The sequence below is a fragment of the Coturnix japonica genome, chromosome 1 (assembly GCF_001577835.2).
Source record: "Coturnix japonica isolate 7356 chromosome 1, Coturnix japonica 2.1, whole genome shotgun sequence".
NCBI classification, from domain to species: domain Eukaryota; kingdom Metazoa; phylum Chordata; class Aves; order Galliformes; family Phasianidae; genus Coturnix; species Coturnix japonica.
In genome coordinates this window covers 99,909,404-99,927,235 of record NC_029516.1, presented here as the reverse complement: position 1 = coordinate 99,927,235, position 17,832 = coordinate 99,909,404, and the positions used below count along the sequence as shown (strand labels likewise).

At 35.0% G+C, this 17,832-nt stretch overlaps 1 protein-coding gene across 1 annotated transcript in view; it reads left to right on the top strand.

The window, feature by feature from the left end:
- KDM6A (lysine demethylase 6A) overlaps positions 1–17,832 on the top strand; it is a 142,925-nt gene that overhangs the window by 85,432 nt on the left and 39,661 nt on the right. Inside the window, exons 8-18 of the mRNA XM_032449218.1 lie at positions 493–527; positions 2,611–2,676; positions 3,967–4,060; positions 9,293–9,419; positions 12,040–12,138; positions 12,526–12,745; positions 13,300–13,434; positions 13,874–14,029; positions 14,662–14,757; positions 16,123–16,227; positions 16,832–17,227. Of these exons, the coding sequence (XP_032305109.1) occupies positions 493–527; positions 2,611–2,676; positions 3,967–4,060; positions 9,293–9,419; positions 12,040–12,138; positions 12,526–12,745; positions 13,300–13,434; positions 13,874–14,029; positions 14,662–14,757; positions 16,123–16,227; positions 16,832–17,227 (1,529 nt within the window). The remainder of the gene's footprint in view (positions 1–492; positions 528–2,610; positions 2,677–3,966; positions 4,061–9,292; positions 9,420–12,039; positions 12,139–12,525; positions 12,746–13,299; positions 13,435–13,873; positions 14,030–14,661; positions 14,758–16,122; positions 16,228–16,831; positions 17,228–17,832) is intronic.

The following is a 17,832-nucleotide window of genomic DNA, read 5'->3' as shown; positions in this document are numbered from 1 at the left end:
AGAGACCTGCATCTGCATACCTATCACATCTTATGCCATAACACTGAAGAAAAATAGTTCTGTGCAATTGAAATGAGTTGAGCTTGGTTTAAAAAAGAGAATATTTTCTTATTTATTTTCTTATTTCCTTACATCCATAAATATTAACATGTCATTGTGCAATCTCTTGCTTAGGTATTATGTTACGACTATACCTGAAAAATGTTAATGAACTTTGAATTTCAGAGCACAAATAAAATCCATGGTCTGCTTTTCTGCGACGTTTGTTTTCAGTCTTGGGTGCTTTTTCTAGAAAACACATTTTCTAAGCATTCTGTTTTTTATTAAAATGCAAAAATATCATACCAAACATACTTTTTTTGTGTTCTTAAAATGTAGTTAGTCTTTGCTTTGCATTTATACATTTCAAACATATTTATCTCTGACTTGAGAAAAATGTATTGTTAATGTCATTCATCATGTCTAATCATTTTGATTTTTTCACTCTTACAGTTCAGTTCCACATCGCCCACTTATATGAAATCCAGGTAAGCATTAGGCTCCTTTTTATAAAACGTGATTAAATTTCTAGCTGCATGATATAATCAGTCTGTGGCCTTCAGCTGATTGTAGATGCTTTTGTGAATTGGAGTTAGGCTCAAGTCCTAATATTATGCATGTGCACTGTCATTGCTGAAATGGTTTGGCTGTTTCAGTAAATATATGTTCACTAGCCTCCCAGATAGTGCGCAAAAAACTGTGACAAAACTTTGGCTAACCAGTGGATTTTTAATATATAACATATGAATATGAAAAAATGCATAGTTTCTCAATTCATATGTAGTCCTGTTGTTTCTCACGTTCACACACACAAAGTTTGTCCAGGTGCATGTATATATTGTATATAAATATAAATAATATACAGTCACTCAACTCATGCATATCCATTATTGTTTCCTCACATTCACATACAAAAAAATGTCCAGGTGCTTTTTAAGTATATTTAACATGAACTTTTCAAATTTAACTCGACTATTATGACAGTAGCTTTGTGAGATCTGAGGACAATGAGACATAATGCTGCATTATTATTGTGTGTCAAATCCTACCACGGGGTTTTTTAGATCAATCTTTTGGGAAATTATGGAACACTCACTGAGTTTCTAGGATATAAATAAACTAAAACAAAAGCAGCAAACGGAATCAGATATTGTATATTTCTAATTTGACTGACTGGTTGTATGATTGTAGATTGTATACTCACTTGTCATGTTTATAGGTGTTATATGACTGAGGAAGAAATGTGACATGAAAACAAAAACTGTTGTAAATAAAACAGACAACAAACATTCTACATTTTCAGTCAATTAGAAAGTAGCTTTATATAGTATATATAAAGTAAGTGCTGTTTTTTGATGGCACAGTGAAAAATGGCATTAAGTAGGTAATTATTTACAAATAGAAATTAAGAACTTGATGAATGAGATATTTTCTTTTGACTGCTCTTGATGCAGTAGAACTTTTGAATTTAAGTAACTGTACGACAAACAGAAATCCCCAATCCCAAGCCACCATTAAGAAACTTCCTGGATTTTTGTGGCTTAACACTTTAGGGAGGCTTTTTGTTTCGTTTTGAGCACTGGAGCACATCTGACAAGTTCATGTAATAAAGCATCCTATATACGTTGTTTTTTTGACCTGCTAAAATAAAGCAGAAAGTTGAAACTCTCAGGTCACCATGCCAGGTGCCCTATGTAATACTATGGCCTGTATCGCAAATGCTTTCTAACTGGCAGTTGCAGGCAACAGGAACTTTTAATATAAGTCAGAGGCAAAAAGCACACACTACTTTTAGACTCTGTTTGCCTTGCAGTTCTCTTTAATGGTTATCTTTTTCTCTGGAATTTGAGAAACTTTGAACCACATGGGGTCTTGACTGGATTTGAGTATTACCTCTGACACAGCAAAGAGGCACTTCAGGAAGGGGGCTGGGTGTTCTGTTTCCTCCTTCCTGAACAAGAGAATAATCCAGTGTTGATAATAGGTAGTGGTGTTTTTTCTTGGTTTTAATGCTAGTTTCTGCTATTTGATCTGTGGCCATGCGAGTCCTTCCAAGCTAGTTAGGTTTTCAGCTGGAGTTCCTTAAGAAAGATGATGTTTTTTTTCCCACCCCACATTTCCTAACATTTGTTTGTAAAACAGCCAAACTCAAGAGCATGTTGAATACCTAAATAAAAACAAATGTAAACATTGTGACAGTTTTCTGTAATACTTTAGGACATGTATGTAGGCAGATTTCTAAAGGGTAAATAATACAACAAATAACAAAAGCAAATATTATTCTAGGTCTAGAAAACATACCGCATTCTAATAGACCTTTCTGAATCATTCCAAGCATGCAAACATCTTTTTCAAAGTGGAGATATTAGTCACTAGTATTTATCTATTTAACATCCAGATTGCTGCCCCTGCTGTCACACTGTATGGGGAACTTCTGTTCATTTGCCTATCTTTCATAGTCATTAACTACAGATTTTGTTCCCAATGCTAAATTTAAAGTTCTTTCCTGATTGTTTTGATTTTGCTAGCCATGGATATTTTATTTATTTATATTATTTGTTTTCTTGCCAGTTGTCTACATTTCATGAACACCAATTAAAAACCTTTTCTACCAACTTCCCTTTGTTCCATTTGAAAGTATGTAATTGCCGCTTTAATTTTTCTTCCTGACTAGATTAAGGTTTTAAAAACAACAAAATTGTCTTTTGTGATTGTGGGATCTCAAGAACCGAGTAACATTTAACTTCTAATGATTACTTAGGCTGCTTACAATCTCCTTAATAGGGACAACACAAGGGTTGTCCCTTTTAAAACACCACTAGTCAGTACTGTGTTTTCTTTGCATATAACAAATGTAATTAAATCATGACAATTTGCATTTAGGTTGCCCTTTTTATTTTAATAGGCTCTTCGTCTATCTGTCAGAAGGAGATCTAATGTTGAGTTACCTGAAAGCATTCTGTTTTGTGCAGAATTCTTAGAAACTGACAAAAAAAAAACAAACATCAACCAAAAACCCAACCAAAAAAAGAAAACCCAGAACAGCAGGCCTCAGCCTTTATAGTAGATATAGCTACGTGGGAGAGGAGAGGTAGAAGAATTAAGCCATTTAAAATAAGTTCACGGTTAAACAATTCTTGCTAGGGTAACGTGAGGAGAAACAAATGAGGACACGATTACAAATAAATAGATAAATAAAAATCAAGAATGCTTAACCTTTAATGTGCACAAAACAAAAGCTGTTACTGTTCCAAAAGTCAGAAGAGATCATGATTCTGACTTGGAAATGCGTTTTCTGTTTCAAGGTCTATATAGGAGTTAAGAATTGAATGTTTCCATGTTTTAAGCACATTTAAACTATATGGCAAATAATAAGATAGTATATCTTGCTTCTTGAAGCATAATATGTAGGTTTGTTTTAATTCTACAAATGGTGGGACTGTTACCAGTGCAGCAAATAGGCCATTCTAATATAACAAAAAAAAGGAGAGAGGCAAAAGCATACGAGCTTCCAGTTTCTGATGATCTTCTTCTCTGTTGCGAATTTCCTGCGAGTCATATGAGTAGGGTTTTTTCCGATGTCAACTCACAATCCAGCATTCCGCTGAAAAGAAACGTGTTCAATTTAGTATAAGAAGTATAATGCATGCGTGAGGAGCTGACCAAATTTAATAATTTACAAATTTTCCTTGACTATTTTAAGTATTCAATTTGTATTAAATACTATATTTTATGAAAGTTATTCTCTTATCATATATATATATATATATCACTTACGAAAGCTTTCATATGCACTGTATGCAAATAAAAAAAGTCCTTGATTTTTTTTGTCAATGTGTTTGTGTGCTGTCAGTGCTGTGAAATCGTTACTATTGGTGATTTATTTTGAGGTTTATGATTAATCAATTTACTTCTTTCCTTTTGCAGAGAAAGTATCACTCTGCAAAGGAAGCTTATGAACAACTTTTGCAGATCGAAAACCTTCCTGCACAAGTAAAAGCAACTGTCTTACAGCAGTTAGGTATGTAAAATCAACTTTTATTTTTCTCTGTGTTTCTATTTTTCCATCTTTGCCTTCAACAGTGTTTTTTAAGGCTCCAATTTCTAAGTGAATCTGAATTACTGAGGTTCATATTTGAGATTTTAACTCAAAATAGAATGCGTAACAGTAGATAATTAATCAAATAAGAGAGAAGGGAAATACTGTAACTAAACTTATAAAATTAAAAAGCTCATAGTCTTACTGCGGTACTTGCAATGTACATTTGGGGCAGTGAGAGAGTGATCTTTCATAGCGAGCGTACAGTAGTTAGAATTCTCTATTCTTTGAATTCTGAATTCTGCCTCTGAGAACAACCCTCCAATAGCCAGACTAAGTGCAGTAAACCAGAATACTTCCTTTTGTTGCAGAACAGAATAACCCTGCAAGTGAAAAATTGACGTTTTCTTTCTTCTTAATTTTAAGTGCTTAATGAAAACGTACTCCTGTAACTAAAAGTTTATTACTCCATAAAGGAAAAGAAGTCACATAAAAGGGAAAAAATATTGCCATTTAAAATTTGTCATCTCCCACAGTTACAGAAAGCTGATAAATCATTTGTAGTCGAAAACTTGTAGGGAGTGGGTAGAATAAATAGCATTTTTCCTATATGCCTCATGAAAGTATTTCCAGAATATCTTGCTAAAACGATGCAAATTCTTCATTCACTTTTTCCATGTTCTTCATCTAATTTATTATTCTAAATATTAATTTAGCCTGCTTATGCCCATCTTTTTCTTTTTCTTTTTCCTTCACACAGTGGTCATTTAATTCAGATGAGTAACTGGCACTAAGTTACAGCCACAAGAGACTTTCTTTTCTGAAATGTAGTTTGTGTGTCTGTTTGGGGCAGGCTGATTTGTTTAGCTGTGTGAAACCACAGATGACACTGCAGGAATCTAGGTGCTGTCATGTGGAAATGTTCCTTACATTTCAGTATCCCCCTTGGTTTTAGTTTGTTTTTTAATTTAGTGCTACTCAGCTTAGTATAAGTTGTAAACAGTGCCATCCAAATAGGCTTCACAGAGGATCAACAGAAGACAGATTGCCCAGAATAGGTGACCAGTGCTTTTCCATGTCTTTTTGACACTTGTTGCAACATTAGAACCAAAGGCAAGGTCGTCTTCATAAAATCATACCACAGGTTGCTGTGCTAGCAATAGGAGCAGTGTCTGTGAATTGTCTGCTGTCTGAGAACTGAATTAGCTTCCACTGTTTAATCAGCGTTGGTCACCTAATTATGATATTTGGGGTAGCTGGTATGTAGAGAAGGAGACAGAGTGCTCCTAACTAGAATGTTCATAGAATAATTAACCATTTCTTTTGCTCCTCACTATTAGCGGTGCTATTAATCAGAGTATGTTGTTTATGACTGATTTAGTATCTAGCAGCTGATAATAAAACACCTCCTCAGGAAGCATAGTCTGGGTGGTACAGTACTGCTTAGGAAAAATAATAAAAGGGCTACTCCAAAAATAATGCCTTCTGTTTTATGATGTTGGCACATGACATCAGAGGCAGATGTTGGTGGGATGGCAGTAGAGATTGAACCTTCCCACCAATATCCCATTACATGTTGTTGCTGTGTGGCAGATGGCAGCAGAGGGGCAGTCTGACACAATGGTGTCTGACATGGAAGTGCATATGAAGCAAAGTGTGTAATTGAATTCCTTTCTGCGGAAAAATAATTGCTTCTGTTGACAGTCATTGACACATGCAGAACATTGATGGTGGCCAACAGTGGATGTGAGCACAGTGAGGCAGTGGGTGGTGCATTTCAGCAGTGGTGACAGCGACAGTGGGTCACCTCCGCTGGTGCAGATTTTTATGAGCGTGGCATGCAGCTCTTGTTCATCAGTGAAAAAAATGCATAGCTAGTGGTGGTGACTGTGTTGAAAAGAAGTGTTCTGTAGCTAAGAATTTGCTCTATCAAATAGTGTTATTGTACTCTTTGTATTTGATGTAGTTTCCATGGAAATCAGGCATTACTTCCAGAGCAACTGATGTAGAAAATACCTGCCATCTGCCAGAATGCTATTAGCAAAAAACAATCAAAATGTGTTTCTAGATCAGACTCTCTTGTTTTTCTTTCATTCCCAACAGAAAAATTATTTTGGCATGAAAATACCTCTTGTTTATTTTTCTTAGATAATTAATGTTTATTGAGCATGAGTTGAAATTTAGGCAAGTTCAGATGTTGTGAGAGAGAATTACTAAAAACTTTGCTCTCATTGCTGTTTTCCGAAACAGATCGTTGTGGAGGAGAACCTTGTGATTCTCTGAGAAATATGTACGTGTTTGAGCTGGTGTGTGCTAATTAGTTCCGATAGATGTAACAGGAAGATCTGTGCAGTTGAATAAGAACAGTTTGTTTCATGTTTTTTACTGCGTTTAATTTGCTTTCCAGACAATGATGCTTTTCACCATATTGCCTAAAGTTGCATTAAATAAGGGCCACTGTGCTGGATGAGATTGAAGATCAAATCTGTCCCAGTATTCTCTCTCCAATTTTAATGAACAGTTGCTTAAATAGAGCGTAGAACGTTGTTAGCATCTGCCTAGGGCTTCCTAAAGCACTCTTTCGAAGACCTTTGTTTGGGGCATTTCTAGGTGATGACTGTAATTGGATGAGACATCATGAGATCCTGAAATGGGGAACAGGTTCAAAAACTGAGAGTCTTCAGAGACTGGGATGATGTTTATCAGGGAAACAGCAGTTGCCACAAATACAACACGAGAGTGATTGATAAGCATAAAACCAACTGAAACATGAGCCAGGCTAGAAAATGCTTTTTCTGAAGAAACGTGGTGATTTGTAACAAATTAGATTAAAAAAAAAAACCAAAAAAACTGGAAAAGAGCCTGGAACATGGACAAAATTAGCATTTTTGATTATAATATTGAAAATGTCCCCAAAGTAGGAGAGTATTTAGTATGCAGTTGACAATTAGAATTAGCTCTTGCAAAGCAGAGACTACGTGGCTTACCAGTTTTCTTTGCTTGTGCTGTTCTAGAAGAAAACTTTGTTTGTTCTCTCTTGACTTCTACCTTTTTCACCTCCCTACACAGTAAGATAAAATCAGGAAGCAACCCTTGGTTCAGCACTGAAACTAGATAGGGATTTCTAGTTCTCATTACTGTCTCCTAGAAATAGATTCTTGCTTCTTATCAGTGAACCTCGGTGAAGATCTGCAGATACAGCATGTTATCTGTCAGTTTGGCAAGGTTCTGATAAAGCATAATATAGGCATCACAGCACAACACTTCTGAAGATTCAGGAAATTGTTTAATGGCTGCTTTACCCACATTTATACTCTCTAAAATCCACTCCGGCTTTACTTACTACTGTACCCAGTATTTTATCTTTCTTGTACAATTGTGTAGGTTCATTCAAATAAGTACCCTCACATAAGCCTAGTTTCTTAAAGCACAAGTATTTCCTCTGTGTTTCAAGACATCAGTGACTTGGGGTTTGAATCAAAATCGTAGCTTGTTTATCTACAGAAGTTACTCTGTTTTTTTTCTTTTTTTTCTGGTGGGTAGGGTTTTGACTTGGTCAGTCTTCAGACAAGATAAAGTACTCTTCTGTCAGCACTGTAACTACTTGATTCTTAACACGATATTTCTTGCTGTTGATGAATTATTCAAACTTGTGCTTCTCAACACAGTTTCCATGTGGAAACCCAGAAACTTCTTCAAACACCTCAGGCAAACGCTGTTCAGTAGATTCAATTTTTTCCTAGATTGCCTTTTTTTTTAAGCTTGTAAGCTTGTCTTCCTTTGCAAAAGTGTCTTTGTGACTGCTATGAACTCATGGGATTAAATAAATATATATAACTCAAATAGATTGGGTAGAATAAGTTATTTAAGGTGTAGCCCAGTCACAGAGAATGAAGTAAAGTTGTAAATACTCATCAGTTCTGTTCTCAGTGTTGCTTACTATGTCTGACATTTCTGATGGAGTGGGCAGACACTTATCCTTTAAATGATATTATGTGATTATGTGGTTAGAATGATTCCTAAAGGATAAGCTTGGGGTACAGAAGTTTAGTTGATGAAGGGTTTTACGTGAACGTTGAGAGCAGATGTATGTACAGCTCTATATAACAAAAACCTTATGCAAACCTTAGATATTATATGAAACTGATAGTGTTTCACAAGGGATCATTTTAGACCAGGACGCTGTCAGTGACAATAGGGACAATCTGCTGTCATATTTTACAGTTTATGAATATTAGGTGAAAGACAAGAGGTTGTTAAGATAAATACATAGAAATTAAGCAAACACCAATACGTAACTTACCAATGGCCCAATGTAGTATATAGAGATTTCAACAAACCAGCTGCCTGTAGCAAAGAATTTCATTTTGTGAGTGCTTCCAGAGATACCATCTAGTCATAGAGGCAGATGGGGAGAAGCCTGAGATGTCCTAGGTGCTTTATTTGAAATGGTAACCAGATCTTACGTCATTGCTGAAATAGACATGCACTTTGATGGCTTGTAAAAGATCGTATGAAGGCAAGGACTGGGAGGCCATTAAATTCAGGATAAATGATTTGCCTAATGTAATGGAAAAAGAGAAGGCACGTGAAAATGTATTACGTGATTATGTGAGGAAAACAAAATGATCTTTTTAGGAGCATTTGATATGTAAGTGAGAGGTGATTGCATTTTTCAAAGCAAAAATGGGGGTTGTTGTAGCAATGTACACGTAACAACAAAGTATGAAAAACTGTCTTGGAATGTCAGCAATTCTTAATAATGCATTATTGGGGAATAGTACAAATACAGATATGAGAGTTTAGAAAGAAAAGGTAAGATGAACTTAATATGCAGGTGATGGATGTGTGTTACAGGGAAGATGATGGCATGAGAAGTGCCCACGTTCAGAGGTGGAAAGAGTTAATATCAGATTAACTTCTTATAGTAGAATACTGAGTGGTTCATAGTTATGCTACTCACCTTGTAGAAAATGCTTTAAACAGAAATGTTATCAAAGCATGTGAAGGTAATTTTGAATCTATGTCCTTTAGCCCTGTAGTTTTAGTATTGAGCTTCAAAAGTAAATTTTTAAAGTTTCATTCATAACAATGTATGTATTATTTGATATTCATATTTTTAATAAGGACCAAAGCTGACAGTATTCTGCTGTGCCAGGGCATTAAATGATGTTTGAGAATTTCACTTCTGCCATCTGTGGCTTTTTCTTGTAGGCTGGATGCATCACACCGTGGATCAGCTTGGAGACAAGGCAACCAAGGAAAGTTATGCTATACAGTATCTCCAGAAATCTCTAGAAGCAGATCCAAATTCTGGTCAATCCTGGTATTTCCTTGGAAGGTGAGAAATGACTTAATAGACATTGCAACTGTGTTTTTATTCGCTGTGTAATTATTTTTTGAGTATGTTAGTATGAGTTATCTTTTATGTTCTCAGCAGCTTCTAGAGGAAAAATGAAAAGATGTTTGTAGCTAGTGAAGTCCTTATATTCAGGAAAGCTGCTGAGTTATTTAGGATGATCATGAATTACAAATTGAAATGAAATACATTACCTAAGTGGTCCCGTTTTTTGTTGGTTTTCTTTTCTTGTAGTTTAGTTTACACCTTTACAGTAATATTAATCTGCCCTGCCTGTTTTTACTTTTTTTCATTATTTTCTCTTTATTTTCTTAAAATTTCCCTTCTAGTCTCAAACAGTTTCAGCACTAAAATACATCAATCTACTGACAGAACAGTTTGCAACTAGATATTAAGCCAAGATAACTCAAGTGGATCCATTCTAGTTTATACTTAAGTATTATATTAATTTCCACCCATGCTCAGTATTTTTCACTTGAAAATGAGCTTTGTTGAAGATATAAATCATATCAATTTAATGACTCTTCTTAGTCTCCTTTTTTAAAAAAATAGGTGCTTTAATCAGGTTTTGGAGAATAGCATTCCAACTTCTATATGGTTGAAAGCTTTGATGTCAATTTAAGCACATGAACTGGTCAGTTCTATTGAGAAATAGATTAAATAGAAATTATGCAAAAAAAAATTAATATATATATATATATATATATAGTAACCTCAGTATCTTCCAGCTCACTTTCCTGGAAGTTCTTCTCATATGTAACTAGAACATACTACTGTATCTTTCACTCTGATTTTATTCCTGCTGCTCTTTTTTGAGCCAGACTCTTAAACTAGTGGTCTGCAGTCTAAGGGAGAAGTAAAGGCAGTGGGGACAGAGAGCTGGAGTAGGAGTGGGAAGAAAAGGTAAAAGGAGCCAGGGATCATCTGACTTGTTTTGTCATCCCTTCGGCTAAAACCAGTTCTTTTCCTCACTAATTCCAATCCAAACAGCTAGAGCCAATTGTGTTCTTACACAGCTGCAGGACAGAGGCAAGGATCAGTGGAGTATCTGTGCTCTTCCTGTACCTAGGCTTTATTATGGTTGGAATGAAACCTAGGACCATACAAATGAGATGGGGGAGTGGAGGAAACAGGGGAATAGGAAATGTAGTAGAAATATCCCTATATTCTACAGAGGAGAACCAGAGCAAAATGTTTCTGTGCCTCCTGCCTCCTGTTAGTACACTAACAGGAGGGTTATAAGGTTACAGGTCTGTGCATTCACTCTTCCTCTTTTTCATTCCCAGTATTGCATTATTCCTTCCTCTGTTGGTCCTCCAAATTAGATACATGGTTTAAAGCTAGCTTCCTAGGTAACCTTGCAAAACCTTCCCACTCCCACTCCAAAAAGCTCCACCCCACTTCCCTGTTTTAAAGTTTCTCGTGTGCTTGATATTAGCGTTATCCTAATGGGAATTTTTGTGTATCTGTTAAGCAGATTTAACTATGTCTATTGGAACGTGGGTTAGATTGTGAATAAAATGGTATCCTGAAATGTAGTATTGAGTTGTAACCTATTTTTAGATGGATTACTGCTAGATAGTACTGTATTTTCTAATAAGCCTTAAGAATACACAAAAGAGTATAGCATATTTGATGAACCTCACCTGTACTTTTCTGCCCAGATTTATTTATTTATTTATTTCTAGAATAAACTTTGTTATTGACGTTCTTTGAAAGTTGTCAGTTTTTTTTCCAAGAGGGAGACTTAATGGAAACAACATAAGGCAGAGCTATTAGTTAAATATATATTAAAATATATATATTTTATATAGTTAAAACTGATTGCATGTGTATTTTTCATATTTTATTTATTTGAAGGTTTTAATTTTTAAAAGTAGATATTATTCCCTGCGGCAGAGTGGTAGTTCTATTTCAGGCTCTGACAGTTCTGCTTACAGTGCCAGGGTCCCTATGAAGTCGTAGCACATACAGAATATTCAAGTAATAAAATTTGAAAAAATCCAGACAAGAAAGATTTTTACAGATTTTATTGCTCTCTGTACAGGGTTAAACTAATTGGTTTGTTGTACATTATTTGAAAACTTAATGAGATATGAGTTATGCATATAAAAAATTTCCAAGGCAGTCAAGGACCATGCTGACTGAATTGGTCATTATCTCTTAATATAAATCAAGTGATCCTGAAGCACTAATTGTAGAATATGAAATTTTATTGTATTAGAATTCATGAACTAAGTAACTTAATAGATTTTTTTGAATGTTGACTGGAGATGAATACTGTTCTTACTGATTGATGACTATCTTAAGTGGTACAAAGGTAGATCTTCAAACTGTAGCATGACTTCTGCTTTCACTGCAAATACATTCAGTTAGTGTTTAAACAGCATTGGTGTGCTTCTTTAATAAAGAGTGAGTAATACTTGTTGATTAAGAAGTTTGAGTCTATTTGTGCCCAGCATTGACTAGCAGCAAATGTTTTGGATTCACCTAGATGAGTATGTACTTGTGTGACATAACATGTGTAAGACCAGTCTTCGTAAGCCATCATCACTTATTACCTTCTGTAAATATTACCAAAAATCTTCTTCTCTTCTCCCAGGTGCTATTCAAGTATTGGGAAAGTTCAGGATGCCTTTATATCTTATAGGCAATCTATTGATAAATCAGAAGCAAGTGCAGATACATGGTGTTCTATAGGGTAAGAATGAAACAGGGTAATACAGTGATATAATTCAATGATAATACATACATATGAATGAAGAATATTAGCTTCTTAACTCTTTCGTGCTCTCAAATGTACCATATATATATTTTTTTATTTCTACCTTTATGTTGACAGATTCGTCTAATTTAAAGTTTAAATTACAATTTTTACATGATTTTTCCACTTTTAAAATACTGAATATGCTGTGTATACAAAGTTTGCATGTTAAGATTTTTTAAGTATGGGGGTGGTTTTTTGCTCATTATTGTGATTTATATAATGGCAAAGTTTATTAAGGGCTTTGGGATGGATGCTTGTATTTGACTTCATTGTATTTTGACTTTGTTATTAATTCTCAACTTCACAAATCTTTCTATTCAGTGTGCTGTATCAACAGCAAAATCAGCCTATGGATGCTTTACAGGCCTATATCTGTGCTGTACAATTAGACCATGGCCATGCTGCAGCCTGGATGGACCTAGGCACACTCTATGAGTCCTGCAACCAGCCTCAGGATGCCATTAAATGCTACTTAAATGCAACTAGGAGCAAAAATTGTAGTAATACCTCTGCGCTTGCAGCACGGATAAAGTATTTACAGGTAAAGCTGAAGTTTTAAGATGTGGGAAATATTCTTCCATATACATACCAGAGGGGAGGGTAGAAGTAACACACAAATTTAACTTGCAATCATTTGTGGTGTGTATAACTTGTTTTCATATGTATTGTAAGCATATCATAGCCTGTAATATTTTATTTCTTCATTTTTAAGTGGAATTTAATTACTTATAACCCCTATTTTACTTATTTAATCAATGCATACTGTTTTACATCACTTTTTTTTCGTTATATTGTCTACATTTTTAAGTTCTCATAACATAGAGAACACACACGTGCTATCTTTCACTCTTGTTTGCAATTTCAGAAAAAAGAATTATGAGACCTGTGAATCTAGAGCTCATCTTTGTTCTGATTCTCACAAAGGTTTATATTCTGGTTACCCTCTTTATACTTAGCACCTTTCTAAAACCCCAAATTTTAAATCTGTCCTCTTCTTTAAGACATAATTAGCTACAGCATATAGGAAGATTTCATGGACTTGCTCTTACTAAAGTAGGCTTGTGTTAAATTTGCTTTTTACATAATTTTTCCTAGGCTCAGTTGTGTAACCTTCCACAAGGTAGTCTACAGAATAAAACTAAATTACTTCCTAGTATTGAGGAGGCATGGAGCCTACCAATCCCCGCAGAGCTTACCTCCAGGCAGGGTGCCATGAACACAGCACAGCAGGTGAGAAGTTGGGTTATGTTCTGCAGGTGCCCAGCTTTAAGGGTTCTTTACAATCTGTAGCGGTCAAGCTTATTTTATCAAGTGCAGGACTGGCTTTTATTGATAAAAAGCCTTTGATTTATTTGCAAGGGTATACTAGATCAAGAAGCGGCTCCCTGCAATGTGGGAGAAAGATGGGGGTACCAATTTAGAACCTTTGTGGATTTTCATGATTTAAAAAAAATCATCTTAAATAGAATGCTGCGGTGATTTAATAATCCCTTGAAAGGTACACATTCCTCCATTGATGACCATATGGAAACTGATTTTTTCAGTTTTTCAGACCAACTTCAAACTATCTGCTCAGCCCTTTTAAAATACGTGGGCTGTTAAAATATGTAGTTTCAAGGAAAGAATTAAGAATATATAGAACCATATTTTTGTCTTCTGTGATTCTTAGGCTTGTAAACCTCATCATCCAAATACTGAACCTGTACTAGGCCTCACTCAAACACCAATTTCACAGCAATCCTTGCCACTACACATGATTCCTTCTAGCCAAGTAGATGACCTGACCAGTCCTGCCAAGAGGAAAAGAACATCTAGTCCAACAAAGGTATATATTCTGATGAACTAAAGAGCCCCCTCCCAAAATTATATGGAAATATGCATTAAAGTGATGCAGCATGCACAGAATTTGTGCCGTGAATTTCAATCCTTTGGCATCAAGGTGGGGAATGTTTTTAGAAATTTTAAAGAAAATTTTTAGTGATGTGTTTAGTAAGGAGGTTACAGCTGTGATAGGAAGTGTGCAAGGTGATACAGATCAGTAGTACTATATTACAGTCATAGTTGTGTATGTGGAAAAGTACAGTCATAGTCTGGTGATGGATAGAGAGGGAGACGACCATGTCATCCTGTCTACAGCCTTTGCTTATATTTAGAATTCAGGTGTTTCATCATCATGTAGTAATGTTACAGTAGATAAAATTATCCAGTTTTAACAGCAGTATACCTTTAAGTTAATTGCATAATTTTATTTGATTGTTTCTCATTATGGTATTTGATATCACTTATTTTACATTTAATTACTGTGATACTGTATGGGAATGGTAGAACGAGACTTGGCATGCATTAGTATATTTTGTGTGTAAAATGATTAGTTCTTTCATAAGATAAAATCCAGATATGAAAACATGATACTGACCTGTTGATAGTCAAGAATTTTAACATAATGTTTTCTCTCAGAATACTTCAGATGTTTGGAGCAGTGGCCATACAGTGTCACATCCTCCTGTACAGCAACAAATTCATTCTTGGTGCTTGACACCACAGAAATTACAGGTAAGTACATTGAAGGTCTTCAGAAGCTTTGATTTATTTTTTCTTAGTTTCTTTCTTTTAAGATAACGATACTTTTGACTCTTACATTTCTGAAATTAAATGGGAAACAATACAAATTCTTTTAATATTGATGGATACTGTGTGGAATATATAAGAGTGGCTGTAAAATAAAATAAATAGTCATTAGTAGAAATGGAATGCTTATATTGTTTGAATTCTATAATTTAAGTAGGAGCATATACAGTAATGCTCCTTTTTATGTTGTTTTAAAGATAGATATGCAGATTGTAGCACTTGCAAGCCAAGTGTATTTTGCTACTTCTTTTTGCATAGAGAATATTGCAGTGAAAATATTGTGTGGCATCCTCTTTTTCCTATAAGGTATCTTATTGTATCAAATTACATAAACTCACACATTGTACAAAATGGGATTAATCAAATCAAATACTGCTTTTCTGTATTACACATCATCTAACATTTGTAAATGAAATACTAGATTTTGTGTTGGAAATCTTATTTCAGGTCTTTTTTGTCATGATGCTTTTGTCATCTCTTCAGCTCATTAGGGCTTGCAGTGAGCTTCAGTAGGAATTTTGGTTTTTGAAAATCAGGCTTAGCGGGAAAGCTCACTTATGTATCACAGATACTATTTTTGATACAAGGAATTGTAAAAGAGAATATAGTGCAGAGATAGAAGGCTCAGTGAGCAGCATTTCCTGTAACTTGCAAAACAGCTCTTCAGCTGTCTCTTTATATGAAAGATGTTACTTACTGGTAGAATACAGGTGTGTGGAGAGTAGTTTAAAAGGAATGCAAAAATCAAATTTTGGGTAATAGATACTTAAGTTTCAGTTGTAAATTGTTTCAGGATTTTATCTTCAGATACAGCTTTCTGTGCTTAAGTTGCGTAGTGTTCTGAATTTTTTATGTTTCCTGGAGAAGTTTTAATGTGTTACTGTAAGACTGAATTTACTTCATACTTTGCAATGTTATTAAAAGAATATCACAGTTCAAAAATGTTAGAACATGCCTAATGATAATAAGAATTCTAAGTAGTCATACCTTAATGTAGTTTTCTTAACGGTACTAGTTCACTTAATTTTAATGAAGTGGTAATAATATCTACTCTGATAATTTTCAAAATCTCTTTAAGTAACTACTAATAAGGTTTGGTTACAGAATAGTTTGTAGAAAGATGTTTTAGTCTGCAGCAGAAATCTTGATCTTGTCTTGAGTTTTGCAAGTTTTGTTTTATCTGTGCAAGTCATGTTTTCCTGGATAATTTTCAGTACTGTATGCAAGAAGGTTATTAAAAAATGCATATATTTGTGATGATTCTTAACTATGCTGGTTGTTTTTTTTCAGCACTTGGAACAGCTACGTGCAAACCGAAATAATTTAAATCCAGCGCAGAAACTTATGCTGGAGCAGCTGGAGAGTCAGTTTGTCTTGATGCAGCAACACCAGCAAGTGAGAACAAAAATATTTTTCTGTTCTACCAAAGTTATATTGATGATGGCATCTGTTGTGTTCCTTGAATTCTTAAGGTTTTGTAGTATACAGACTTTCTGTGCCCTTTGCTATATTACATCGTCACCTTATTTATACAAAGTTTAAGTGTGATTTAGTTGTGAAAGTTAATGGTTTTAGCTGTTTTATTATAGGGCTACCATATAGTGTAAAACATTTCAAGCCACACTTTCAAACTGAAGTGAGTGAATGCATGTAGAAGCAGTATGAGTTGAAAAACTTACTTGTAGTACACCATATTACAGCTTTTCTCTCATGCTTTCATTATTCACTTCTCTCTCTCTTAGCGTCCAACTTTAGCAGTAAAATGCTAACAGTCAAACTGAAGAGCCTAGAAGAAAAGTGTGCCGATAGCTTTACCTTAAATTCACTCAGCGCATTTGTGAGCATGACAGTAATCTTTCTTCTTAAATGCATCTGGGAAGATGTCAAAATCAGCATACAGTTGAAACTGAAAAGTGCAATAAAATACACAAGCCTAATATGATCTTTACTTCTTAAATTCTATAGCTAACATTTTTGTGCTTTGTTCATCTTCCATTAGATGAGACAAACAGGAGTTGCACAGGTACGATCTACTGGAATTCCTAATGGGCCAACAGCTGATTCATCACTGCCTACAAACTCTGTCTCTGGTCAGCAGCCGCAGGTTGCTCTAACCAGAGTGCCTAATGTCGCTCAGCGTGGAATCCGTCCGGCCTGCCCTGGGCAGCCTATGGCTAATGGACCCTTTCCAGCAGGCCCCATTCCCTGCAGCACAGCAAGAACGCTGAGTAGTACAGACACTATTTTGATAGGCAATAATCACATAACAGAAAGTGGAAGTAATGGAAACGTGCCTTACCTGCAGCAAAACGCACTCTCTCTACCTCATAACCGCACAAACCTGACCAGCAGCGCAGAGGAGCCGTGGAAAAACCAACTATCTAACTCCACTCAGGTATACTATTTCAGTTTACTAACATAGCATACTTAATAGGAAGGCTTAATAAGCAAGCCAGCATTTGAATTCTCCTGTTGTCAGCACACTTATTTCTATTTTCTGAAGTTGATGATATACATAAAAATAAAAAATACAGTAGGCTAAGTCTGCTGTTATATTTTGTTGTTTAAAGTGTACGCATTAAATCAATTACTCTCAAGATAAACAATTATAAATCAAATAGAGCAGTTCATACTCAAACGTCTTATCTGCCAGACATATCTGTGCATCTTTTTGTTGCTTCACTATTGTAAAATGTTGTGAATTTGCTTTTAGTGTAGTAGGAGTGTGTGTATTTCATAGGAAACCAAATGTAGTGGGTTTTGACATTATATTGTTGTTATGTAATCACTGGCCATATTTTCTTTCCATACGATTTTTCGAAATGAATATCTAACAGTCAGTCCCACACTTGAAGAAAAATACTCAGTCGGTAAAAATTCATGGTGATTAAAGTATATAAGGAAATTCTGTGTATCTGTGTGCTGGAACTTGAAGGTGGAGCTTATCTTTTAATTTGAGCCTAAATGTCTGTCTTCTAAGTATCTTCTAAGACTTACCTT